Source organism: Lepidochelys olivacea, assembly GCF_965140295.1.
Source record: "Lepidochelys olivacea isolate rLepOli2 genome assembly, chromosome: 10".
NCBI classification, from domain to species: domain Eukaryota; kingdom Metazoa; phylum Chordata; order Testudines; family Cheloniidae; genus Lepidochelys; species Lepidochelys olivacea.
The window spans coordinates 39600289-39627268 of record NC_140420.1 but is presented as its reverse complement, the minus strand read 5'-3'; the positions used below and the strand labels follow the sequence as shown (position 1 = coordinate 39627268).

Below are 26980 nucleotides of genomic sequence, written 5' to 3'. Positions count from 1 at the left end.
GAGGCAGAGCAGGGGCTGACTGGAGGTAGGGGCTGGCTGCAGGCAGGGCAGGGGAGTGCAGGGCTGTCTGGAGACAGGGGGTGTGGGGCTGGCTGGCTTTGGGCAGGGCTGCAGGGGGGTGCGGCAGGGGTTGGCTGGAGATGGGGGGGGTGTGGGGCTGGCTAGCTTCGGGCAGGGGGGTGCGGCAGGGGTTGGCTGGAGACAGGGCAGGGGGTGCGGCATGGGCTGGCTGCAGGCAGGGGGTGTGGGGCTGGGTGCAGGCAGGGAAGGGGGTGCGGGGCTGGTGGGGGCAGGGCAGGGGGTGCGGAGCTGGCTGGAGACAGGAGGGTGCGGGGCTGGCTGGCAGCAAGGGGGTGTGGGGCTGGCTGGAGGCAGAGCAGGGGCTGACTGGAGGTAGGGGCTGGCTGCAGGCAGGGCAGGGGGGTGCAGGGCTGGCTGGAGACAGGGCGTGTGGGGCTGGCTGGCTTTGGGCAGGGCTGCAGGGGGGTGCGGCAGGGGTTGGCTGGAGACGGGGGTGTGGGGCTGGCTAGCTTCAGGCAGGGGGGTGCAGCAGGGGTTGGCTGGAGACAGGGCAGGGGGTGCGGCAGGGACTGGCTTAGGCAGGGGTTGGCTGGAGACGGGGGTGTGGGGCTGGCTAGCTTCGGGCAGGGGGGTGCAGCAGGGGTTGGCTGGAGACAGGGCAGGGGGTGCGGCAGGGACTGGCTTAGGCAGGGGGCTGCATGCGGCAGGGGTTGGCTGGAGACAGGGCAGGGGGTGCGGCATGGGCTGGCTGCGGGGCAGGGGGTGTGGGGCTGGCTGCAGGCAGGGCAGGGGGTGCGGCAGGGGCTGGCTGCGGGCAGCGGGTGCAGGACTGGCTGGAGATAGGGCAGGGGGTACGTGCTGCAGGGGTTGGCTGGAGACAGGGCAGGGGGTGCGGCAGGGGCTGGCTGCAGGCAGGGAGTGAGGGGGTAGCTGGAGGCAGGGGCTGGCTGCAGGCAGGGAGTGCGGGGGTGGCTGGAGGCAGGGGCTGGCTGCAGGCAGGGGCTGCGGGGGTGGCTGGAGGCAGGGGCTGGCTGCAGACAGAGGGTGTGGGGGTGGCTGGAGGCAGGAGCTGGCTGCAGGCAGGGAGTGCAGGGGTGGCTGGAGGCAGGAGCTGGCTGCGGGCAGGGGTGCGGGGGTGGCTGGAGACAGGGGCTGGCTGCGGGCAGGGAGTGCGGGGGTGGCTGGAGGCAGGAGCTGGCTGCGGGCAGGGGTGCGGGGGTGGCTGGAGACAGGGGCTGGCTGCGGGCAGGGAGTGCGGGGGTGGCTGGAGGCAGGGGCTGGCTGCAGGCAGGGAGTGCGGGGGTGGCTGGAGGCAGGAGCTGGCTGCAGGCAGGGGTGCGGGGGTGGCTGGAGACAGGGGCTGGCTGCGGGCAGGGAGTGCGGGGGTGGCTGGAGGCAGGGGCTGGCTGCAGACAGAGGGTGTGGGGGTGGCTGGAGGCAGGAGCTGGCTGCAGGCAGGGAGTGCGGGGGTGGCTGGAGGCAGGAGCTGGCTGCGGGCAGGGGTGCGGGGGTGGCTGGAGACAGGGGCTGGCTGCGGGCAGGGAGTGCGGGGGTGGCTGGAGGCAGGAGCTGGCTGCGGGCAGGGGTGCGGGGGTGGCTGGAGACAGGGGCTGGCTGCGGGCAGGGAGTGCGGGGGTGGCTGGAGGCAGGGGCTGGCTGCAGGCAGGGAGTGCGTGGGTGGCTGGAGGCAGGAGCTGGCTGCGGGCAGGGGTGCGGGGGTGGCTGGAGACAGGGGCTGGCTGCGGGCAGGGAGTGCGGGGGTGGCTGGAGGCAGGGGCTGGCTGCGGGCAGGGGTGCAGGGGTGGCTGGAGGCAGGGGCTGGCTGCGGGCAGGGAGTGCGGGGGTGGCTGGAGGCAGGGGCTGGCTGCGGGCAGAGAGTGCGGGGGTGGCTGGAGGCAGGGGCTGGCTGCGGGCAGAGGGTGCGGGGGTGGCTGGAGGCAGGAGCTGGCTGCGGGCAGGGAGTGCGGGCGTGGCTGGAGGCAGGAGCTGGCTGCGGGCAGGGAGTGCGGGGGTGGCTGGAGGCAGGGGCTGGCTGCAGGCAGAGGGTGTGGGGGTGGCTGGAGGCAGGAGCTGGCTGCAGGCAGGGAGTGCGGGCGTGGCTGGAGGCAGGAGCTGGCTGCGGGCAGGGGGTGCGGGGGTGGCTGGAGGCAGGGGCTGGCTGCGGGCAGGGAGTGCGGGGGTGGCTGGAGACGGGGGCTGGCTGCAGGCAGGGAGTGCGGGGGTGGCTGGAGGCAGGAGCTGGCTGCGGGCAGGGGTGCAGGGGTGGCTGGAGGCAGGAGCTGGCTGCGGGCAGGGAGTGCGGGGGTGGCTGGAGGCAGGGGCTGGCTGCAGGCAGAGGGTGTGGGGGTGGCTGGAGGCAGGAGCTGGCTGCAGGCAGGGAGTGCGGGCGTGGCTGGAGGCAGGAGCTGGCTGCGGGCAGGGGGTGCGGGGGTGGCTGGAGGCAGGGGCTGGCTGCGGGCAGGGAGTGCGGGGGTGGCTGGAGACGGGGGCTGGCTGCAGGCAGGGAGTGCGGGGGTGGCTGGAGGCAGGAGCTGGCTGCGGGCAGGGGTGCAGGGGTGGCTGGAGGCAGGAGCTGGCTGCGGGCAGGGAGTGCGGGGGTGGCTGGAGACGGGGGCTGGCTGCGGGCAGGGGGTGCGGGGGTGGCTGGAGACAGGGGCTGGCTGCAGGCAGGGGGTGCGGGGGTGGCTGGAGGCAGGGACTGGCTGCAGGCAGGGAGTGCGGGGGTGGCTGGAGGCAGGGGCTGGCTGCAGGCAGGGAGTGCGGGGGTGGCTGGAGACGGGGGCTGGCTGCAGGCAGGGGGTGCGGGGGTGGCTGGAGGCGGGGGCTGGCTGCAGGCAGGGAGTGCGGGGGTGGCTGGAGGCAGGAGCTGGCTGCGGGCAGGGAGTGCGGGGGTGGCTGGAGGCAGGAGCTGGCTGCGGGCAGGGAGTGCGGGGGTGGCTGGAGACAGGGGCTGGCTGCGGGCAGGGAGTGCGGGGGTGGCTGGAGGCAGGGGCTGGCTGCAGGCAGGGGGTGCGGGGGTGGCTGGAGACAGGGGCTGGCTGCAGGCAGAGGGTGCGGGGGTGGCTGGAGGCAGGGGCTGGCTGCAGGCAGAGGGTGCGGGGGTGGCTGGAGGCAGGGGCTGGCTGCAGGCAGGGAGTGCGGGGGTGGCTGGAGGCAGGAGCTGGCTGCGGGCAGGGGTGCAGGGGTGGCTGGAGGCAGGAGCTGGCTGCGGGCAGGGAGTGCGGGGGTGGCTGGAGACGGGGGCTGGCTGCAGGCAGGGGGTGCGGGGGTGGCTGGAGACAGGGGCTGGCTGCAGGCAGAGGATGTGGGGGTGGCTGGAGGCAGGGGCTGGCTGCAGGCAGGGAGTGCGGGGGTGGCTGGAGGCAGGAGCTGGCTGCTGGCAGGGAGTGCGGGGGTGGCTGGAGGCAGGAGCTGGCTGCGGGCAGGGGTGCGGGGGTGGCTGGAGACAGGGGCTGGCTGCAGGCAGGGAGTGCGGGGGTGGCTGGAGGCAGGGGCTGGCTGCAGGCAGGGAGTGCGGGGGTGGCTGGAGGCAGGGGCTGGCTGCGGGCAGGGGTGCAGGGGTGGCTGGAGGCAGGAGCTGGCTGCGGGCAGGGAGTGCGGGGGTGGCTGGAGGCAGGGGCTGGCTGCGGGCAGAGAGTGCGGGGTGGCTGGAGGCAGGGGCTGGCTGCGGGCAGAGGGTGCGGGGGTGGCTGGAGGCAGGAGCTGGCTGCAGGCAGGGAGTGCGGGCGTGGCTGGAGGCAGGAGCTGGCTGCGGGCAGGGGTGCGGGGGTGGCTGGAGACAGGGGCTGGCTGCAGGCAGGGAGTGCGGGGGTGGCTGGAGGCAGGGGCTGGCTGCAGGCAGGGAGTTCGGGCGTGGCTGGAGGCATGAGCTGGCTGCGGGCAGGGAGTGCGGGGGTGGCTGGAGGCAGGGGCTGGCTGCGGGCAGGGAGTGCGGGGGTGGCTGGAGGCAGGAGCTGGCTGCGGGCAGGGGGTGCGGGGGTGGCTGGAGGCAGGGGCTGGCTGCGGGCAGGGAGTGCGGGGGTGGCTGGAGACGGGGGCTGGCTGCAGGCAGGAGGTGTGGGGGTGGCTGCAGGCAGGGCCTGGCTGCGGGCAGGGGGTGCGGGGGTGGCTGGAGGCAGGGGCTGGCTGCGGGCAGGGAGTGCGGGGGTGGCTGGAGGCAGGAGCTGGCTGCGGGCAGGGGGTGCGGGGGTGGCTGGAGGCAGGGGCTGGCTGCGGGCAGGGAGTGCGGGGGTGGCTGGAGACGGGGGCTGGCTGCAGGCAGGGGGTGCGGGGGTGGCTAGAGACAGGGGCTGGCTGCAGGCAGAGGGTGTGGGGGTGGCTGGAGGCAGGGGCTGGCTGCAGGCAGGGAGTGCGGGGGTGGCTGGAGGCAGGAGCTGGCTGCGGGCAGGGGTGCAGGGGTGGCTGGAGGCAGGAGCTGGCTGCGGGCAGGGAGTGCGGGGGTGGCTGGAGACGGGCGCTGGCTGCAGGCAGGGGGTGCGGGGGTGGCTGGAGACGGGGGCTGGCTGCAGGCAGAGGGTGTGGGGGTGGCTGGAGGCAGGGGCTGGCTGCAGGCAGGGAGTGCGGGGGTGGCTGGAGGCAGGAGCTGGCTGCGGGCAGAGGTGCAGGGGTGGCTGGAGGCAGGAGCTGGCTGCGGGCAGGGAGTGCGGGGGTGGCTGGAGACGGGGGCTGGCTGCAGGCAGGGGGTGCGGGGGTGGCTGGAGACGGGGGCTGGCTGCAGGCAGAGGGTGTGGGGGTGGCTGGAGGCAGGGGCTGGCTGCAGGCAGGGAGTGCGGGGGTGGCTGGAGGCAGGAGCTGGCTGCGGGCAGGGAGTGCGGGGGTGGCTGGAGGCAGGGGCTGGCTGCAGGCAGGGTGGTGGGTACTCATGGGGAGAGCGGCTCGGAGCAGCCCGAGCAGCAGGACGCAGCCCAGGCCCAGTTGAGCAGCCAGGGACCCACCAGGCAGCAGCAGGAGCCCCAGGGCCAGGGGTCGGGTAGCAGCCGGAGCAGCAACAGGGCTCGTGCCCAGGGCCAGGCGGCAGCCCACATGGCTCCCGCAGTGCAGCGCCCCCAGCGGCCGGAGGAGGAATTGCATCACTTCCGGGCCAGAGCCCATCAAAGCCTCAGTGCTCCCTGCAGGGAAGCGGGTTAAGAACCGTTTCTAACACTACTTCAAAATTTAACAACTGGCGCGTGCGAACCGGTGCAAACCGGCTCCAGCTCACCACTGCATACAGGTAGTATACATATTGTGTGGATGAGGCCCATATAACATATAGATGCATATGTAGCCCACGGTGGTAAACAGGTTGAGAACCATTGGACTAGAAACTGACTTACTACATAAATGAAACTGACCACTTTATTTTCATTGTCCCAATCAGAGAATGCAAAGGATAAACTAATAGAATTAATGGTGAAAAGTCCATGACATTTGTAATGACTTACGGGGTAATAAAGATAAAGAAATCTAGGTGCCCAGCAGATGTAAATCTGCATAACTGCATCAATTTATTCCATCACTGACTTCAATTGAGTGGTGCCCAGGGTTGTTTTTTTAGCTTGGCAGTACCCATGTAACAAACTGCTTGGATGGAGACACAGAACAACAGGTTTGTGTTGCTCAAGGTTTTTCATCTAGGCTAACTTTTTCAGTGCTTCAGTCCACCCATAGATGTAGAACTAGAAGAGGCCTGATCTTCTGGTTCTGAAGTCAATGGAAGCCTGGGGGCTCAGCACCTCTGCTAATCAGGCAGGTGTCGAAACCTGGATTTGCATACTTGACCTTAGGCCCTTGACTCTCCATCAGAGCGGCTCACCCCTCTCTTTCCTTTCCACACATCTGCTGTGGCAGTGAGAAAACCTGTGGGGTGCACACTTTGTGCACTGAAGCTGGAGTTCAAAGGGAGCCTTTCCTGTGCGGTTGCTAAGAGGAACCTTCTTGTTGTAGCAACAGCAGCACAGTGTGAGCTGTGAATGCACAAAGGAAACAGGTGGTGCCTGCGTAAACCTAAACCCCTCTTGCTAGCAAAAAGTTCCTCAAAGACGCCTGGCTTCCCTCATGCTGCAGGCTACTAACTCCTCTGTAAGTTTGGTGTCCTACTGCCTTTTCCTAGGCAGCTTGCAGCCTTGGTAGGGTGTGTGTCCAAGCCCCCTGTGGTCAGGACAGCAGAGAATGGGATCGCTGATTTGCCTTTGAGCTCTGGAGTTTGCATAGTTCTGTGGGTGTTGCTGTTTGACGTGACAGACACCTGGCAACGAACTGGTTATCACGGATGGCTGGCCTGCCAGTGAAGGGTGTCACCAGTTATCTCTGGAGCCCAGAGTCTCTCAGGAGCAGCAGCAGCAGCCTATGGGAGACGGCTTGGAATGAGCTAGTAGGATAGGGGCCAGGTACAGGTGGTGGATGGCTTGGTATTACAGGCCGTTCTCCTCAACCGTGAGTATCCAGGGCTGCAAACGGGGGTAGGGGACCATGAACCATCTCTCTTTGTCTCTCACATTAAATTAAGTGCTGGCAAAGGGTGCCAGACTGACAGCTCTGGGAGTGCATTCTTCTCATTAGCAACAGCACAGACGCAGCCCAGGCAATGCACACTAACCCCTTCTGCGCCATGCAATCACATGGCAGCCCTAATCTAATGGAGAGACCATTTCAGAACAGGAGACCCCCCATCCCCATGACCCATTCAGTTCTTAGCCTCGCTGCTAGCAAAGGGGGCAGGTAGCTCTTGCCATTGTAGGGCCCCTCACAGCTGTGAGGAGACAGGGCTTAATTGTAATGAAGAGCAAGAGGATTGTTTGCCGAGCCTGCTGGACACAGGCAGACCCTGGGATCCTCTCTGCTCTCTAGCTCTCAGGCTGACTAGCGCTAGCTAGTGTCAGGGCCTCTGTAGCTCCTGGCCAGGACTCTGCAGCCACGGGTAGACTGCTGCCCCTGCTGCAGTGCTGAACATGGCTTTTGTGAGCATTACATTTTGAAAGCTCATGTGTCAAGGTATCTTTCCACCAGAGGTGATACAACATGATCAGATGCTGCGTCAGATATAACCAATATGCTTTTATGGTTGTGGTCACCAGAGTGTCGTGGCGGGGAACAAATCATTGTGGATAATGGAGGTTCTAGCGAAGCAGGTATATTTTCAGAGTTAATGACTAGCAGTTGGGAAACATGACCCTGCTTTGTGTTACAGAGAATGTGAGATAACTGAATTAGCAATATTTGGGCTTGCACTGGATTTCTATCACTTGAGTTAAGAAAATCAATGTTTCAAAGATTGCCGGGAGAGAACTTTGTTTGCACTGTGTCACCTCTGTTTGATTAGTTCAGCAATGTGTGGTGTTCACTGAAGTAGGATTTGTCCCTGATAATTAGGCACCAACGAATCGGATGTAAATCACTCATTTACATGAAGTATACAATGCAAAGTGTGCACAGTTCCATTTTGATGAAGTGAAGAGATGCAAAAGACTGTGTTGTCACCATGCCTCAGTGGGTCACAGCTGAGGATACGAGATTCAGGACAAACTGCTGAGAAATAGGGCAGACTCACCCCAAATTAGTGATTATTCTATTATTAGATATACCAAGCCTGAAACAAAAGTAAACTTCTGTCTTACCACACTAGTTAACTAGAAGTCAGAAATGCAGTCTCCTTAGGCATTCCAGCACACATTTCACCACCCAGACACTAGACTTTATGATGAATCATAGAAGATTAGGGTTGGAAGAGACCTAAGGAGGTAATCTAGTCCAACCCCCTGCGCAAAGCAGGACCAACCCCAACTAAATCACGCCAGCCAGGGCTTTGTCAAGCCAGGCCTTAAAAACATCTAAGGATGAGTGCTTATTGAAAACCAATTTCATGAGACAAAGAGTCCTTCTAATCCCAAGAGATCAGCCACGCAGCCAGGTCAATATATTGCTCAGATCTTACCTAACAATCATGCTGTTGCCAATCCTTTAGTATCTAATATATAAAGGTTTATTTATAAGAGAAAAGAAAGAGGAGAGAGTTAAAATGGTTAAGGAAATCAAATACATATAATCCTTGCAGAGTTCTTATATCAGGTTTGAAGCAGTGATGAATAAACTGCTGGCTTGTAAAGTCCTCAGTTCATTGATTGGAATACTCCTTTTAGTGTAAGTCTATAGTCCAGAGATCCGAGCAGGAAAGAGGCAAATGGAGATGCTTCCAGGGTCCTTTATATCTTCTCCCAGGTGGAGGGACTGCTCTCAGTCTTAGTTTGTGGAAAAGTACAGGCACAAGATGGTGTCCAGGGTCACATGCCCTTGCATTCTTTGATGACTCATAAGAGCAGCCATTACCACTGTGCCCTCTAAGCTGTGCGCATGTGCACGCGCACCCAGATCCTAAACCCCGGGCACACGGCGAAACACCGCACGCACAAAAATTTGCACAGAAGAAATTTTTTGCCCACACGGCCTGTCAAAAATTAGAGGGAACATTGGCCATTACCCATATTTTGGCTAAAGCATCTACAACGCACTCGGCAGGGATAAGCTTCTTCTATGGCCCATTTTGTCCTTTAATGGGCCATCTACTTGAATGGTCCATGTGCAATGTGCTGACTAGACTGGATGTAAACTACCTTGTGGGTGTTACCCCAGAAGCAAACACATGAAATACTGGTACATAATCAATATTTATAACTTCAGATACAAAGATGATACATGCATATAAACAGGATAATCATATTTGATTGACTATAACTTTTCCACTGATACCTTACATGACATACTTTGTACAAGATTTGTTTCAATAATAGTGGCAATATTAATCATATAAATGGTCATATTTCAATCATACAGCATCATGTGTGTTCACCAAACATACCCACTACTTTAATAAGTGGGTGAAACAGTTTATCTCAGGTCTTAGGTGGCCCCGTCACTCTAGTAGCTGAGTCCCTCACAGTGCAGCAAGGATTTAGGAGCCCTGTTCTAGAGCTGGACCCACAGTGGGTAGGGTGGTCACCTTGGGTGGGGTGAACTGGGGTGAGGAGGCGAGCAGCAGCCAGGTGGGCACACCGGATGGATGGCAAGGAGATTAGCGGGGAGGCTAGGGATGGCCCTGGCCCTTAGGCACAGAGAGCAGACATGACATACCCAAGGTCACACATAAGACCCAGCTTTCCTGAGCCCAGTCCAGTGCCAATCATCTTGGCAAATTTGCACTGAAATGTCAAGGCTGCCTGAGAATTAGTGATTAGGCTGAAACATCTGGAGGCCTGAGAGAGACTGAATGTAACTGATCCCTCTGGAATTGTGCCAGAGTTAACGACTCATACCAATGCCAAAAGTGCCTTGTGTGATCTTCAGTGACCTTATAATACATAAAGTGGGGGGATAGCTTCCTTTGATGGACACCCAGCCAGCCACCTGACCAAAAGAGCCAATGGGAAGGTAGAACTTTTTAAAGTTGGGAAAGAAACTTTCCCTTTGTCTGTTCTCTCTGGGCTGGAGGGTCAGAGTAGCCATGCCATAAGCAGCTAAGCCAGGTATGATTATAAGTCCTCAGATCAAGCCTAGAACTACTTATCTGAACTCCAATGTGTAAGTAGATCAGAATGTTAACTAGATGCAGTTAGGGTTATTTCTTATTGGCTTGTGGACTCCTCTGTGCTAACCCCAGATGCTTTTGTTTGTGTGTAACCTTTAAGCTGAACCCCCAAGAAAGCTATTTCGGGTGCTTGATTTTTGGAATTGCTCTTTTAAAATCTAGCAAAAGCCTAGGTTCCAGATGTATTTTCTTCCTTTTTGTTTTTAATAAAATTTACCTTTTTTAAGAACAGGATTGGATTTTTGGTGTCCTAAGAGGTTTGTGCATGTTGTTTGATTAGCTGGTAGCCACAGCTAATTTCCTTTGTTTCCTTTTTCAGCTCTTCCTGGGATGGAGGTGAAAGGGCTTGAGGGCACCTCACAGGGAAGAATTCCCAAGTGCTTCTTCCTGGGTTCAAAGGGGGTTTTGTTACATTTGGGTGATGGCAGCGTTTATCAAGCCAAGGTCAGAGAAAAGCTGTAACCTTGAGAGTTTAATACAAGCCTGGAGTGGCCAGTATTCATTTTTAAAATCCTTGCGGGCCCCACTTCTGCACTCGGAGTGACAGAGTTGGGATTCAGCCTTGACACAGCGGTCCTGGGCTGTGCTGTTCATCTCCTCTGAAAGATGAAGCATCGGAAAGACCAAACAGGGCCAAGTAAACAGCCAGACCAGATGAACTCTTAGGAAACACAGAGCATCTCTTCAGACAAGTGCCCTAAGTAAAGAGAGAAGGAGAGGAAGGAAATAGGAGAGCTTCTGTTATGGTATCAGCCTGGCTTCCATGTTAGGGACCAGATCTGGAAATCAGCATCAATCCACAGAAGTCAGCAGAACTTTATGTCAATTTACATCAGCTGAGGATCTGGCCTCAATTCCCTCACCCGAGGTGTTCTGCATGGCACCGGCCCCACTTTCTGTAAGCTTTGCTCCATCCATGGTGACCTTCTAAACTCCTTCTTACAGCTTAACCAAGATAATGACGTCTCCCTCCCGCCCCCTGATGCTGTAGCTGAGATTCTGCCAGATAAGCAGATGCTCCTATATGAAAAGGCAGGCGGCCCAGCAGACAGTGACGTGGATGATGCAGACATGCTCAGAAGGTATGGGGAGCAGTGTTCCAGCTTGGGCTGGAAATCTCTTTGTCTCTGGTAGATGTGTCCTTAGGCACCTCCCCTGGTCCTCCTGCACCAGCTTCTTCCTCCTGCCTCCCACTGGTAGTCCATTGCTAGTGTCATTTTAGGAACATAGGGATTGGCTGACTGAACCAACCCCAAGGTCCATCTAGCCCAGTATCCTGTCTCTGTGGTGGCTTCAGAGGCAGGTGTGAGACCTCCACCTTGGGAAGCTAGGGAATAACCTGCTCTTATCAGAAGTTCCCTCCTAACCCCCAGCACTTTCTTTTTGTGAATATTTTGCCCCTGCTAGTAAGAGAATGATGGTCCTGACTGGAGCCAGTGACAGTGTGGGGAGTGGTGGGCAACCTTCCCTGTGATCCCTCCCTGAACCCATCCTGCAGTCCTGTGCCCCACACAGTTGGGCCAATGTCCTTCCATCCTGATATGTCTCACCGCTGAATCGTGTTGAATTGGGCCAGGCTGAGAAGTGGCTTCTTAATGCAGACACATCCCAAGGGCTCGCTGGAAGTCATTAGTAGACTCACTTCACTAGGACCACAAGTGAGATTGTACTCTGGTGCAAGAGCACAGCAATGGTGCAAGAGCGCAGCATTAGCATGGGGCACACACATCCCAGCTCACTGGGCTTTGATTAGTTTTCTGGGGCACTTCCTGCCTCCCAGCTGACTCACAGCCCAGCCAGATAAAGTCAAACCATCTCTCACCACCTTCTGCTCAGCCCTCTCCCCTTCTCCTCCTGTGCTCCTCTGCCTCATTGGGCATAGGCTGCTCACTTCTGAGCTGGGTCTTCCTGGGGCAAGCCTGGCCAGCTGCTGGCCTGGTGGGACAGCACAGTGCATTAGGAATCACTTCACACCACAGAGGTCTGTCCATAATGTATTGCAGTGGGACCCAGCATGCCATTCAGCAGCAGGACCTAGTTCAGAAGGAGGTAAGCTGGTCAGGTTAGTCCATGGTAGGGGAAAGAACTAGAGGATATGGGGAGACAAAAGACAGGTGGTATTTAAGGACCCAACATCCTGTGCAAGGCAAAAGGCCCAGTTCCCCACACACACACACACACACACACACACCTGCACCCTTCTCACAGCACCCTCATCGTGCCTGCCCCAATGGCCAGCTTCCAGCCTGCCTGACTTCTGGAAGCCCTCCTCCAGTATTGGGTTTCCATCTTGCCCAGTACAGTTGGCACAGGCTTCCCCAGCGCCTTGGGCAGGAGCGAACTGGTTGAGACCCCACCTTGACAGCACAGAGCTGATGCCTGGAGGCTGGGGCAAGCCACCAGAAGAAATGGCATGCCTTGACAGGGAGTACAGCTGTTTCTCCTTGTATTGCCTAGTGACTTGGGGCTGCTCCTGGATGCTCAGTTAGCTGTGGTGGCTGAGAGTTTGTTTGTTTTTCCATCTACCTTTGGCAAGAACCTAGGGACATCTCCACAGTCATCCAGGCCTTGTAAGTTCCAAACTGGGACCTGATCCAAGGTCCTTTGAAGTCAACAGAAAGACTCTCATTGACTCTGATAGGCATTGGATCAGGCCCTGGATCAGTGCTCTGGGCTACTGGCTGTCTGCCAGACTAGCAGTGGCTCAGAGCAGGGGCATGTCACCCTTTGCTCCAAGATCTGCACTGGCTCCCAGGCAGCTTGAGGTGTTATTTTGGGCACCAGCAAACCAAACCGTCTTGAGACCTACCTGCTTCCTCCCTCAGGCAGGGAGTGACAAAGGGAAGGGACTTCACAAGTTATTTCTTGCTCAGATGGGCTTGCAGGTTGCCTGGCTCCCATCCATGACCCTTTGCTTTCTGTTCTGCAGAACCCAGGATGTCACCAGGTTCCATCTGGATCAGGTGAGTAAACGTGGCTGCTTGTTTTCACTCCTAGAGGAGACATGATGGTAAGGAACCAGGGAGGGCAATGGACAAAGCAGGCTAGAAATGTGGGTAACTGGGCACTCCAGGTCTGGCAAGGTACAACTAACATTGGCCAGACAGGAAAGGGGTGGGATGTGAGGCAGGGAGAGAAATGAGTGAGTCAGGACAACATGGGGCTCAGTGGACAATGTGAGTAACACTCTGTGGACACTGCTGGGCTTGGGCAGTGCCAGGTGGGTGGGAAGTAAGCAGCATGGGTGTGGTGGAGGCCTGTTGTTAGTCAATGGCTGTTGACTGTTTCATGTTGTTCTCAAGTGAGCTGCAAACCAAACCGCCAAAGATTCATCCAGCTGTAGTGCACCATTCTGTGCTCTGGCTCTGCAGCCTGTCTGTTGGAGGAAGGGCTAAATGAAGTGTGTGGCTTGTCATAACTTCCCAGGATAGCCATGGGAACAAGATCCATTCCGTTGATAATATACAGATAAATAGCTTAGCAGCTATTTTCCATTAAGGCTTGATCCGGAGCCCACTGAAGTCAGTGAGGATCTTTCCCTTGATTTTAACAGGATTTGTATCAGACCTGCAGCTAACTCTGTGTGTGACATGCACAGGGCCTCCCACCTAGATACCAGCAACCTACAGAGAGCAGGAGAAGCAAGAGCAAATGATGAGACATCCCAGCTGGCTGGCCATCTTAGTATTTGCAATTAAATGCTGCCCTCTGCGGGAAAGAATAGGAAGTGCCAGAGCATCATGCAGAATTGATCATGAAGGGATTTGATTTGAGCAGGGATTTAATTTTGTTTCAATTGTTCCACAATTTCAAAAGAAAAAAAATAATTTTGTAGTGGTACAAAAAAAAAAGAACTGAAATTTCCCACAAAAGAACTTTCTGGGAAAAAATTGGGGCAGCTGGAGTGTGAGAGTGAGATACAAACATGCAGAGGGACTAGTCAGAGAAAGGTAACTGGGATGTGTTTCTGTATTGCCTTGCAATGAGCAACACTACATTGGACAGGGGGTAATTAGATACAGGCTAGTCCCAGGTAGCACCAAACTCCAGGCTGGGATTTCCCATGGACCATCAGCAAGCAAAGTCTGTGTTACATAGAGCAACCTATCCAGAGTCAGGTCAGAGATTAGGGGTTCCTGGCTTCTAGTGTCATGCTCTCCAGTGAACCACATTGCCAGTCAACAAAAATGAGGGGAGAAAGCAGAGCAAACCCGTTCTGTGAATGCCCGTTGATGTAAGCGCAGAGCTCTTCTGGGTGAAGATTTCACATGGGACAGCTGACCTAGCATCCCAGACAGCACAGTGCACATGGCCACATGCCAGCAGCAGACTCCAGCACTTGAGGACTCTGACGGCGCTCCTTTCATAGCAGCACAGCATGGGGCGCTCAGGTAGGACCAAGGGAAATTACAGGCCCCACCAAAATTGTTGACTTTAACAACAGGCTGACCTGACCCAGCTTCCCAGCCAAGCAGGGGACTCATCAGAGCTGCTCTTGGGCCACCTCTCTTGGGTTCAGAATGGTATGAAGTACTCCCTGCCCCTGCCAGAAGGTCCTCTCTTGTTGATTGTGTAACTATCCTACTGGGTGCAATAGGGAAATCTGTGCTGCCTAGAGGAGATGGTTTAGAAACCCCGTAAAAAGGCTCTCACTCTCTGTTAAATTCTGTGAGGTTTGGGAATCATGTTTGTAAGGACCCCAGAGGTTTCATCCCTATGAAAGTGTCAAAGTCAGATTCAGGACTCACATAATTTGTCAGACCACTCTGTTTATTAGCACCTGCTAGTGCGCCCAGATGTGAGCCCTTCTCTGAGGTTCAAGATAACCTATTTATACAGCTAAGCCAAAGCCAATTTAACATAAGAGACAAAAGAAAGCAGAAACTGACAAATATACATACATATCTTATTTGCATACTAACGTTTACCAATCTCCTAGCTCAGTAGGAGCTCTAAGTTAATTAGTTTGAGGACCCCTTGTCTCACACTCCTTAACGTTTCTCTTCCTGACAACTGTATTTCAACAAACCCTTCAAGTAGCATTTCTTTAATGAATTATTTCAGAGTAACAGCCGTGTAGGTCTGTATTCGCAAAAAGAAAAGGAGTACTTGTGGCACCTTAGAGACTAACCAATTTATTTGAGCATGAGCTTTCGTGAGCTACAGCTCACTTCATCCGATGCATACTGTGGAAACTGCAGAAGACATTATATACACAGAGACCATGAAACAATACCTCCTCCCACCCCACTCTCCTGCTGGTAATAGCTTATCTAAAGTGATCATCAAGTTGGGCCATTTCCAGCACAAATCCAGGTTTTCTCACCCTCCGCGCCCCCCCCCCCCACACAAACTCACTCTCCTGCTGGTAATAGCCCATCCAAAGTGACCACTCTCTTTAAAATGTGTATGATAATCAAGGTGGGCCATTTCCAGCACGAAACACCACTGACTTCCTGACGAAACTACAATCCATCGGTGATCTTCCTGATAACACCGTCTTGGCCACTATGGATGTAGAAGCCCTCTACACCAACATTCCACACAAAGATGGACTACAAGCCGTCAAGAACACTATCCCCGATAATGTCACGGCTAACCTGGTGGCTGAACTTCGTGACTTTGTCCTTACCCATAACTATTTTACATTTGGGGACAATGTATACCTTCAGATCAGCGGCACTGCTATGGGTACCCGCATGGCCCCACAGTATGCCAACATTTTTATGGCTGACTTAGAACACCGCTTCCTCAGCTCTCGTCCCCTAACGCCCCTACTTTACTTGCGCTATATTGATGACATCTTCATCACCTGGACCCATGGAAAAGAAGCCCTTGAGGAATTCCACCATGATTTCAACAATTTCCATCCCACCATCAACCTCAGCCTGGTCCAGTCCACACAAGAGATCCACTTCCTGGACACTACAGTGCTAATAAACAATGGTCACATAAACACCACCCTATACCGGAAACCTACTGACCGCTATTCCTACCTACATGCCTCCAGCTTTCACCCTGACCACACCACACGATCCATCGTCTACAGCCAAGCTCTGCGATACAACCGCATTTGCTCCAACCCCTCAGACAGAGACAAACACCTACAAGATCTCTATCAAGCATTCTTACAACTACAATACCCACCTGCGGAAGTGAAGAAACAGATTGATAGAGCCAGAAGAGTTCCCAGAAGTCACCTACTACAGGACAGGCCCAAAAAAGAAAATAACAGAACGCCACTAGCCGTCACCTTCAGCCCCCAACTAAAACCCCTCCAACGCATTATTAAGGATCTACAACCTATCCTGAAGGATGACCCAACACTCTCACAAATCTTGGGAGACAGGCCAGTCCTTGCCTACAGACAGCCCCGCAACCTGAAGCAAATACTCACCAACAACCACATACCACACAACAGAACCACTAACCCAGGAACCTATCCTTGCAACAAAGCCCGTTGCCAACTGTGCCCACATATCTATTCAGGGGACACCATCACAGGGCCTAATAACATCAGCCACACTATCAGAGGCTCGTTCACCTGCACATCCACCAATGTGATATATGCCATCATGTGCCAGCAATGCCCCTCTGCCATGTACATTGGTCAAACTGGACAGTCTCTACGTAAAAGAATAAATGGACACAAATCAGATGTCAAGAATTATAACATTCATAAACCAGTCGGAGAACACTTCAATCTCTCTGGTCACGCAATCACAGACATGAAGATCGCTATCTTACAACAAAAAAACTTCAAATCCAGACTCCAGCGAGAAATTGCTGAATTGGAATTCATTTGCAAATTGGATACTATTAATTTAGGCTTAAATAGAGACTGGGAGTGGCTAAGTCATAGAATCATAGAATCATAGAATATCAGGGTTGGAAGGGACCCCAGAAGGTCATCTAGTCCAACCCCCTGCTCGAAGCAGGACCAATTCCCAGTTAAATCATCCCAGCCAGGGCTTTGTCAAGCCTGACCTTAAAAACCTCTAAGGAAGGAGATTCTACCACCTCCCTAGGTAACGCATTCCAGTGTTTCACCACCCTCTTAGTGAAAAAGTTTTTCCTAATATCCAATCTAAACCTCCCCCACTGCAACTTGAGACCATTACTCCTCGTTCTGTCATCTGCTACCATTGAGAACAGTCTAGAGCCATCCTCTTTGGAACCCCCTTTCAGGTAGTTGAAAGCAGCTATCAAATCCCCCCTCATTCTTCTCTTCTGCAGGCTAAACAATCCCAGCTCCCTCAGCCTCTCCTCATAACTCATGTGTTCCAGTCCCCTAATCATTTTTGTTGCCCTTCGCTGGACTCTCTCCAATTTATCCACATCCTTCTTGAAGTGTGGGGCCCAAAACTGGACACAGTACTCCAGATGAGGCTTCACCAATGTCGAATAGAGGGGAACGATCACGTCCCTCGATCTGCTCGCTATGCCCCTACTTATACATCCCAAAATGCCATTGGCCTTCTTGGCAACAAGGGCACACTGCTGACTCATATCCAGCTTCTCGTCCACTGTCACCCCTAGGTCCTTTTCCGCAGAACTGCTGCCTAGACATTCGGCCCCTAGTCTGTAGCGGTGCATTGGATTCTTCCATCCTAAGTGCAGGACCCTGCACTTATCCTTATTGAACCTCATCAGATTTCTTTTGGCCCAATCCTCCAATTTGTCTAGGTCCTTCTGTATCCTATCCCTCCCCTCCAGCGTATCTACCACTCCTCCCAGTTTAGTATCATCCGCAAATTTGCTGAGAGTGCAATCCACACCATCCTCCAGATCATTTATGAAGATATTGAACAAAACCGGCCCCAGGACTGACCCTTGGGGTACTCCACTTGATACCGGCTGCCAACTAGATATGGAGCCATTGATCACTACCCGTTGAGCCCGACAATCTAGCCAGCTTTCTACCCACCTTGTAGTGCATTCATCCAGCCCATACTTCCTTAACTTGCTGACAAGAATACTGTGGGAGACCGTGTCAAAAGCTTTGCTAAAGTCAAGAAACAATACATCCATTGCTTTCCCTTCATCCACAGAACCAGTAATCTCATCATAAAAGGCGATTAGATTAGTCAGGCATGACCTTCCCTTGGTGAATCCATGCTGGCTGTTCCTGATCACTTTCCTCTCATGCAAGTGCTTCAGGATTGATTCTTTGAGGACCTGCTCCATGATTTTTCCAGGGACTGAAGTGAGGCTGACTGGCCTGTAGTTCCCAGGATCCTCCTTCTTCCCTTTTTTAAAGATTGGCACTACATTAGCCTTTTTCCAGTCATCCGGGACTTCCCCGGTTCGCCACGAGTTTTCAAAGATAATGGCCAATGGCTCTGCAATCACCGCCGCCAATTCCTTCAGCACTCTCGGATGCAACTTGTCCGGCCCCATGGACTTGTGCATGTCCAGCTTTTCTAAATAGTCCCTAACCACCTCTATCTCCACAGAGGGCTGGCCATCTCTTCCCCATTTTGTGCTGCCCAGCGCAGCAGTCTGGGAACTGACCTTGTTAGTGAAAACAGAGGCAAAAAAAGCATTGAGTACATCAGCTTTTTCCACATCCTCTGTCACTAGGTTGCCTCCCTCATTCAGTAAGGGGCCCACACATTCCTTGGCTTTCTTCTTGTTGCCAACATACCTGAAGAAACCCTTCTTGTTACTCTTGACATCTCTGGCTAGCTGCAGCTCCAGGTGCGATTTGGCCCTCCTGATAACATTCCTACATGCCCGAGCAATATTTTTATACTCTTCCCTGGTCATATGTCCAACCTTCCACTTCTTGTAAGCTTCTTTTTTATGTCATTTTTAAGTCATTATGCAAGGTAGCCTATTTCCCCTTGTTATTTTCTACACCCCCCCCCCCAGATGTTCTGGTTTAACTTGGATTTAAACTTGGAGAGTGGTCAGTTTGGATGAGCTATTACCAGCAGGAGAGTGAGTTTGTGTGTGTATGGGGGTGGGGGGTGTGTGTGAGAAAACCTGGATTTGTGCTGGAAATGGCCCACCTTGATTATCATGCACATTGTAGGGAGAATGGTCACTTTGGATGAGCTATTACCAGCAGGATAGTGAGTTTGTGTGTGTGGTTTTTGGGAGGGGGGTGAGGGGGTGAGAGAACCTGGATTTGTGCAGGAAATGGCCCAACTTGATTATCATGCACATTGTGTAAAGAGTTGTCACTTTGGATGGGCTATCACCAGCAGGAGAGTGAATTTGTGTGGGGGGGGTGGAGGGTGAGAAAACCTGGATTTGTGCTGGAAATGGCCCAACTTGATGATCACTTTAGATAAGCTATTACCAGCAGGAGAGTGGGGTAGGAGGAGGTATTGTTTCATGGTCTCTGTGTATATAATGTCTTCTGCAGTTTCCACAGTATGCATCGGATGAAGTGAGCTGTAGCTCACGAAAGCTCATGCTCAAATAAATTGGTTAGTCTCTAAGGTGCCACAAGTACTCCTTTTCTTTTTATAATTTCAATATAATTCATTCTTAATTCATTCTACTTTCACAATCCCTCCTTTTGGTCAAGCTACGCAATGACCAACAATGACTGGGTTCCACATATCAATCGTTCTTTATCTCTTTGTTCATCAGTAATATTTAAAATCATCAAATTAGCACTCTGGTTTGGGGCAGCTATCTGTGTAGCATGCCTGCCACAATTTTGGATACAACAGGAAAGTAACTGAAAATATACAAAAATTATTAGGATTCCAAACAGGAGAGTTAGGGCTCCCTGAAACAACCAGTTTCCTATGCCAGAGAAATTGAAAAGGTTACTTAGCCACTTCCATAAAGAACTTGGCTCTTTGTGGGGAAGATATGTGATTTGTTCTAAGTGGCTAGCATGATCTATTACCTCATTGGTGTTGTCTGGTATATACGCACAGCAGTCTTTTCCAATGAGAGCACAAGTCCCTCCTTTTGCCGCCAGCACTATGTCCAATGCCTGACGGTTTTGGAGGGCCATCTGTCAGATTGCCCCTGTTTCTTTGGCCAGGGCTCTTAAACTTTCTCCGGTTTTATTTGCCATTATTTCAACCACTGCTTGTAACCTTAGGAGCCTTTCTGCATGGTGTATTACTCCCCCTAATGGTATTAAGGAACTGCCAATGGCCTCTTCCCAGGTTAAGGGGCTTATGTTATTTACGTGCCGTTGGGCATCTGTTAAGTCCCTTCTTTTTCGCCTGAAATTGTGGAGGCGTTCTCGAGGGAAGGTTCCTAGCATTCGGAATTGTGGGACGAGACGGGCAGGATAACAGGTTCCTGACCAATTAGCTGTTAGTTCGGTATAAGCTCTGGTCCCACACACCCAGTGGTGGCCTATTAAGGCCAGGAAGGGTCGGTTGCACCCATTTGTCATATAGGTGTTTGCAAAGGAGGAGTAGTATCCCCCAAAGGGTACAGGGTAATTCTCCTTACGAGGAGTGATATTATTTGCATGACATTGAAAGATTATATTGTTTTCACTAAGGTTACTGTAGGGATTGATTTCTCTGTTTGATCCCAGGTTGAGAAAAAATTCATATCTCCATACCCGGCCTGCCACTTTTTAGTTTTGTTTGAATAATCCCATACACCATTGGCCACAATATGCTGAAGGCAACGGCTTTTCCCCTGATCCAGCCCTGTCCCATTACACACCCAACACCAATGACCTTTTCCCTCCACCACACTTATCCATTTAGTTGCATTTATTCCCACCGCTTCCCAAGTGTCATTGCTGATCCGTATTTTGTTAAACGGACGAGGCCCTCCAGTGAGGTCTGGGGACTTGAGTGGGATAGCCAGGACAGGAACACCAGTTTGAGAGTGGGCTGGGATGTGGCTGCAGACTCAGCAATTAGAAATATTAAGGGTCTGAGCTATCCACATCTGCTGCTGGATAAAATAATTGTCATTGTGGTCTCCCCAGACCATAAGATACCAGCAGCCGAGGAATAGCGTCTGCTTCTGGCAACCCTTACGAGAGCATAGATTGTAAGGTATTGCAGACTGTTCCTCTACGTCTTCTTCTGGAGTCAAATTTGACTCTGTGTTGTCCTGAGATGATGATTGGTTCTCTGGGGATGGTGCCTTTTTACACTGTGAAGCATGTATCCACGCTGCGATGCCAGATAGTTTAACAGCCATCTGTGTAGTAAGCAGTACCTGATGAGGACCCTTCCACTGGGGCTCCAAGGCGTGCTTTTGATGATGGCGCCGTACGTAGACCCAATCACCTGGCTCGAGGTTGTGGCAAGTGTCGGAGGTGGGTTCCGTGGGCCAGGGGGCTCGAACCTGTGAATGGAAGTGACTTTTTACAGCTTGCGTTAGTCCCTTGCAATACTGAAGGAGTGCTCTGTGAGTCAAGTTCAAATCTGGAACCGGAGTAATAGTAGTCATAGCTCGCATAGGGCATCCCATAACAATTTCTCATGTCCATAAGGGCTAATGGTAAGGCTACTGGCCAGCTTAATCCTGCAGAGTCACAAATTTTAGCAAGCTTATTCTTAAGTACACCATTTCGTCTTTCAACTGCACCTGCACTCTGTGGGTGGTAGGGACAGTGCAACAGGTGTTTGATATGCAATATACGGTCCAGGTGTTGAACAAGTTGTCCAGTAAAATGTGTACCCCGATCACTGGACAGAGTAGCAGGAATTCCCTTGGCAAGCATAATATGATTTAACAAACATTTGGCAACAGACAGTGAGTCAGCCTTGCGACAAGGAAAGGCTTCAATCCAACCGGAGAATAAACATACCATAACCAATATAAATTCATATTGTTGACACTTAGGCATTTGTACAAGAACGGTGCTTGAGGCAGGCCCCGGAACCCCTGGGCCACTTTTACAGGTTTACCAATATTATGGCTTTGGCAAATGGTACAGGCTGCACAGTGGCGGGCTGCAAAAGAGCTAAAATGGGGGGGGGGGCCACCATCCTGTCTTAGTTACAGCAGAGACCATCCCCTCCTTTCCGACATGCGAAACACCGTGTAGCAGGGCGGCCAGAGATGGGTAGAGTGAAAAGGGGGCTACAAAGTCACCAGTAGGCGAGCGCCAAAAGGAATCGGGATGTAGAGAGCAACCTTGGGCAACCCAGGATTCTTTCTCGATTTCTGGGGCAGAGTCTTGGAGCAGGGCGAGGTCAGTGAGGGACAAGGAGGGTAAGAGGAGAGCGGAGAGCAAGGGAATCAGACATTTCGACTAGGCGCGCTGCAGCAGCCACAGCACGCCCGCAGGGGGGTAAGCCTTGGGCAACAGGGTCTAAAGTGGCAGAGAAGTAAGTCACTGGGCGGTTCTTTTCTCCGTGCATCTGAGTGAGAACTCCAAGTGCACACCCAGATTGTTCGTGGCAAAAAAGGGTAAAAGGCTTAGAATAGTCAGGCAGCCCTAAGGCAGGGGCAGAAGCCAAACCCTGTTTGAGGGAAACAAAGGCAGAACTGGCCTCAGGGGGCCACGGCATGGGGTCAGGCACAGAGAATCGAGTGAGTTCCTGGAGAGGTTTTGCAAGGGAGGCATATTGGGAAATCCATTGTCTGCAAAATCCAGCCATGCCTAAAAACTTCCGGACCTGGCGTGGGGAGCGGGGTCGGGGAAAGCTAAGGATAGCTTGGACGCGGGTGAGGGAAAGTACACGGGATCCCTGGGAGAGGAGAAAGCCAAGGTATGTGACAGAAGCTTGACAGAGTTGTAATTTAGAGCGAGAAGCTTTGTGACCCTTATTTGCTAGGGCAGTAAGGAGCACTAAAGAGTCAGTTTCAGAGGCAGACAATGAAGGAGAACAGAGGAGTAGATCATCTGCATATTGGACTAGTGTGGACCTGGACAGGAAAACAAGGTCAGCAAGGTCTCGGGCTAATGCCTGGGAAAAATATGACAGGCTTTCAGTATACCCCTGGGGCAGTGTGGTCCATGTGTACTGTTGCCCCTTGTAAGAAAAGGCAAACAGGAACTGGGAGTCAGGGTGAACCAGAACAGAAAAGAAAGCAGAGCACAAATCAACAATAGTAAAATGAGTTGCATCTGGTGGGATAGAAGCCAGAATCTTTGAGAGAGGCAAGTTTTGATTCTGTCCGCCTATGATTTGCCTCTTCCCACCACTGCATGAAACAATCAACCTCTTCTTTTGCCAATTTAGTTGTAGGTTGGCTGAGTTTGTCTTTTAAGACGTCTACTCGGTCTTTGTCCCAAGATCCTAACAGTGGCCACTGAATTTTGGGATTCTCCAGAGTTAGCCTTTTGCATTCCCATACACATCTTCCCTCCCTCCCACCAAGGTCAGCCTTTTGAAGCCATCCCCCACCCATGTCATGAGGTTTTCTGTTCATTAAAACACAACAATGCTAGCAACAAGACAAACACCACAGACAAACAACACAAAACACAGATCCATGGTATTCTGAACTATTCTTCCGCTGGCGCCAGCTTGCTTGTAGAGTCTAAAAACAAAAGAAACAATTTCCACCCCCCTGGTGGGGACAGATTATTGATTAATAATAATACCACTTTCTTTTACAAATTTCCTTGCTAATTGCAGGAAAAACAGAGGAATTGCCCCCCACATTTTCCTGTTTTTATTCTATAGGCAGGCCAGGTTTCAATGGCTTTTATCTTTTAAGGGTTATGGGGAAATTAACCCACTGTTTAGTCATTAAATCCCTGAGTTTTCCTTCTTATACAGCAGACCAAGTTTATAATGTTTTTCCTGCTGTGTTAAGCTTTAAGTTTTATTTACAGGTAATAACTGAGAAGCATCATTACCATACGACCTTAAAGGGTTTTTCCAAAAATCATACACACTATACGTTGTTACAGGGATACTTATTATCTTTAAATTTATTAAAAATTATCTTGTTATACCATGCCTTTTATTTAGACAATTTGTTTGCTGACCAGGTGTGTCCTTTATCTGCAGCTCCTTTGTGCTGCTAGTTCTTTCCTTCCTTTATCATTTAGGTAATTTGCATTTTCACAGACACTTCCTGCTTTTGGATTTAAAGCCATCAGCAGCTCAGAGACTCTATCTTAAAAGGGACACAATCAACTTTCACCAGAGTTTTGATTACTTTTAACTTCTGCTTCCAAAACACACAGCAATCTGAAAAAGAAAACCCAACCTATTGTGGCTCCCTTTGGAGCCCTAATAGCATTTTAATTAAGTAGCATGGTATGTTTGCATTTCTTTTGCCCCTTCTACAATATACCCTGCACATGTTCTGGGGCAAATGCACATTCCTTCCATAGTTTAACTTCTATAACATTATCCATATCCATTTTTACATAAGGTGTAACTATTTCTTTTTTTTTTTGCTTACAGAGTTTTCATGTACCTTTATCAAAGTGACAGTCTGATGACTCAGAGCCATTTTAAGACTCAGTGTTTCTAACATTGTTTTTTTGTTTGTTTGTTTGTTTGTTTTGTGCTCTTCACCCCTGCTGTTGCTTCAGAAGGGCACTGTCTTTTATTTATTTATTTATTTACTGCAACTCTCATCTGCTATTTTGTTACAAAAACAAACAAACAAAAAGAATCCAGAATTTTTTTTTATTCTCCTGATTTTGACTGCCCTGCTGCAGTCACAACTTAAAAACATTTTAAATTTTGTAAAGCATTGAGTTACCTTTTAAGGGTTAAATGCCAAATCCCAAAGCCAAACAACTAATTACCTGTGTCTAGCAAAAAGGTCTGTCAGTTTTGCAACTTTGAATTAAAGAGTCAAATGGATATTTAGTGGCATTATTTAAAACAAAAACAACCATCTGGTCCTTAGAACTTTACATATTTACACACACACAGACAGATACATACACATTTTCTTTCCCTTAACATCCCTTCCACACTGCTCTGTTTTTGTTTTTTTTTCATCTTACATTCCCTTAATACATTTGAGGCAGTTAAGTTCCAGTAGAACACCCTTACATCCTTTAGTGATTTTGATTACATTACCCAATAGTCAAACAATTTTGATCAGATTCTCTCTCTGCCTGCCGCCTGCAGCAGTCCCTTATAGACCATTTCTGTGGGAAAAGGGCCCATTTTCCCTCAGAATAGCTGTAAAGGCTTCTGGGGACAGAAGCGTAGTGCTGGTAGTAGTCACTCTACCTGACCCCCTTAGCCTAGACCATTTTTCCAGAAATTTACAGGAGTCCGGACTCTTCCTAAAATACATAAACTGAGCCGGTGTTCCTTTAGGGAACTGTCCCGACTTAGACGTCTGGTTACCCATACAGGAGGACTTTACACACCAATCACACAAGAAGGAAAGTTGGGTTTGTCAGAGCGATGCCCGGTGCAACACACAAAAGTAGCCCATAGGCTACTCCCTCAATCGCCCTTGCTTTCACACCAAGGGTTTTACCCAAGGCACGGTGCGGCTGCAATTGCGCAGATTTCACTCACTCAGATCGTGGGGACAGGAACCCTTTGGTCAGCCGATCCCCAGACGGAGACGGTGCCCAGACTCAAACACACCACAGGGAGGAAGGATAGATACAGAGACAAGACAGTCCTCAGTCCGGACAAAACACAGAAATAATTACCTGACCAGATTCCTGATGTCAGATCCCGGGATCCCTACCAGAACAGAGTGGGAACCAACAGGTTCGATGGCGTAGACTTCACTGTGGTCATGCACCCTTCCGTTCTGGTGGAGGACCGCTCGGGTCAAATGCCCAGGTGCCAGCCTGCCACGGCCATCCTAAGAACGGTCAGGAGTCACACGGCCCCAGTGAAGATGGTTGCCATCTCGGTGGAACCTCCAAATTGTCAAAGTCAGATTCAGGACTCACATCATTTGTTAGGCCACTCTGTTTATTAGCAAAGCACCTTGCTAATGCACCCAGATGTGAGCCCTTCTCTGAGGTTCAAGATAACTTATTTATACAGCTAAGCCAAAGCCAATTTAACATAAGAGACAAAAGAAAGCAGAAACTGACAAATATACATACATATCTTATTTGCATACTAACGTTTACCAATCTCCTAGCTCAGTAGGAGCTCTAAGTTAATTAGTTTGAGGACCCCTTGTCTCACACTCCCTAATGTTTCTCTTCCTGACAACTGTATTTCAACAAACCCTTCAAGTAGCATTTCTTTAATGAATTATAATTTCAATATAATTCATTCTTAATTCATTCTACTTTCACAAAAGTCTATATGGCTTTCCCATAAGGAATGCCCTGGGAGGACAGCATGTGTGGCAGGGTGGGAGTTGCAATATTGGGGCTCCTTTGGCACATGGGTCCCAGAATGGCTAATCCATCTGACTGGGTGCTAATCACCCGCAGTGCGTGATGCACACCGGCAAGGCTGGCGCCCCACTGAAGTGGAGAAATGAGACTTGTGCAATTTCCAGCTGATAGTCTCCCCTGTTTAAAAACAAGCAGGTCTCCTCAAGGCTCTGAGCCATGCACAGCTCTCCCGAAGGCCATCAGTACTGGCGCACAGACAGCTCTGTCATGGCTGTCTCTGCCCAAGGCCCTGAGCAATACAGTTGTGGCAGTTGCTGGAGGGGCTGACCCCCTTTCAAATCAGACGTGACTGCTTTCTCCTGTAAAGCCATCTGCTTGTATGTCTGGCACAACATGTTGTCTCCTCACCTTATTCCATCAGTGCCACAAACTATTTAACTGGAGCAAATACAATGGCCTGCCAAGGTTATAGCTTCATAGATTTTAAAGTCATTATGATAATCGACTCTGGCTTCCTGCATAACACAGGCCACATAACCTCACCCAGTAATTTCTGCATCAAACCCATGACTTCAATTGGAGCTATAGCATCTCTTTTAGAAAGAGATTCAGTCTAGCTTTAAGGACTGCAGGCGATGGAGAATGCCTCACATGGTTAATCACCCTCACTGTTAAAAATGTGCACCCTAGTCTGAATTTGTCTCTCTTTAGCTTCCAACCATTGGATCTCATTATGTCTTTTCCTGCCAAGTTAATCTCTTCACCATGGAGGTAGACTGTGCTCAAGTCATCTGTTAACCTTCTCTTGGATAAACTAAATAGATTGAGCTTCTTGAGGCTCTCATTCTATAGCAGGGTTTCCAGACTTTGAATCTTTCTTGTAGCTCTCTTCTGAGCCCTTTCCAATTTTTCAACATCCTTTTTGAAGTGTGGACACCAGAACTGGACACAGTCTCCAGTAATGGGCTCACTAATGCAATACACAGAGGTAATTCCAGCTTCATACTCCTACTTGATATGTCCCTGCATATACAGCCAAGAATCATGTTTGCCCTCTTAGCCACAACATTTCACTGAGAGCTCATGTTCGGTTGGCTGTCTACCATGCCCCCAAATGCTTTTCAGAGTCACAATGTTCCAGGATACAGTCACCCATCTTCTAAATGTGACCTTCAGTCTTTGTTTCTAAAAGTATGACTTTGTATTTGGCT

At 51.8% G+C, this 26980-nt stretch overlaps 1 protein-coding gene across 1 annotated transcript in view; it reads left to right on the top strand.

The window, feature by feature from the left end:
* LOC311526886 (coiled-coil domain-containing protein 33-like) overlaps positions 1-26980 on the top strand; it is a gene marked incomplete at its 5' end in the record, with an annotated part of 412533 nt that overhangs the window by 370636 nt on the left and 14917 nt on the right. The window contains 2 exons of the mRNA XM_084640352.1: positions 10526-10662; positions 12510-12543. Of these exons, the coding sequence (XP_084496478.1) occupies positions 10526-10662; positions 12510-12543 (171 nt within the window). The remainder of the gene's footprint in view (positions 1-10525; positions 10663-12509; positions 12544-26980) is intronic.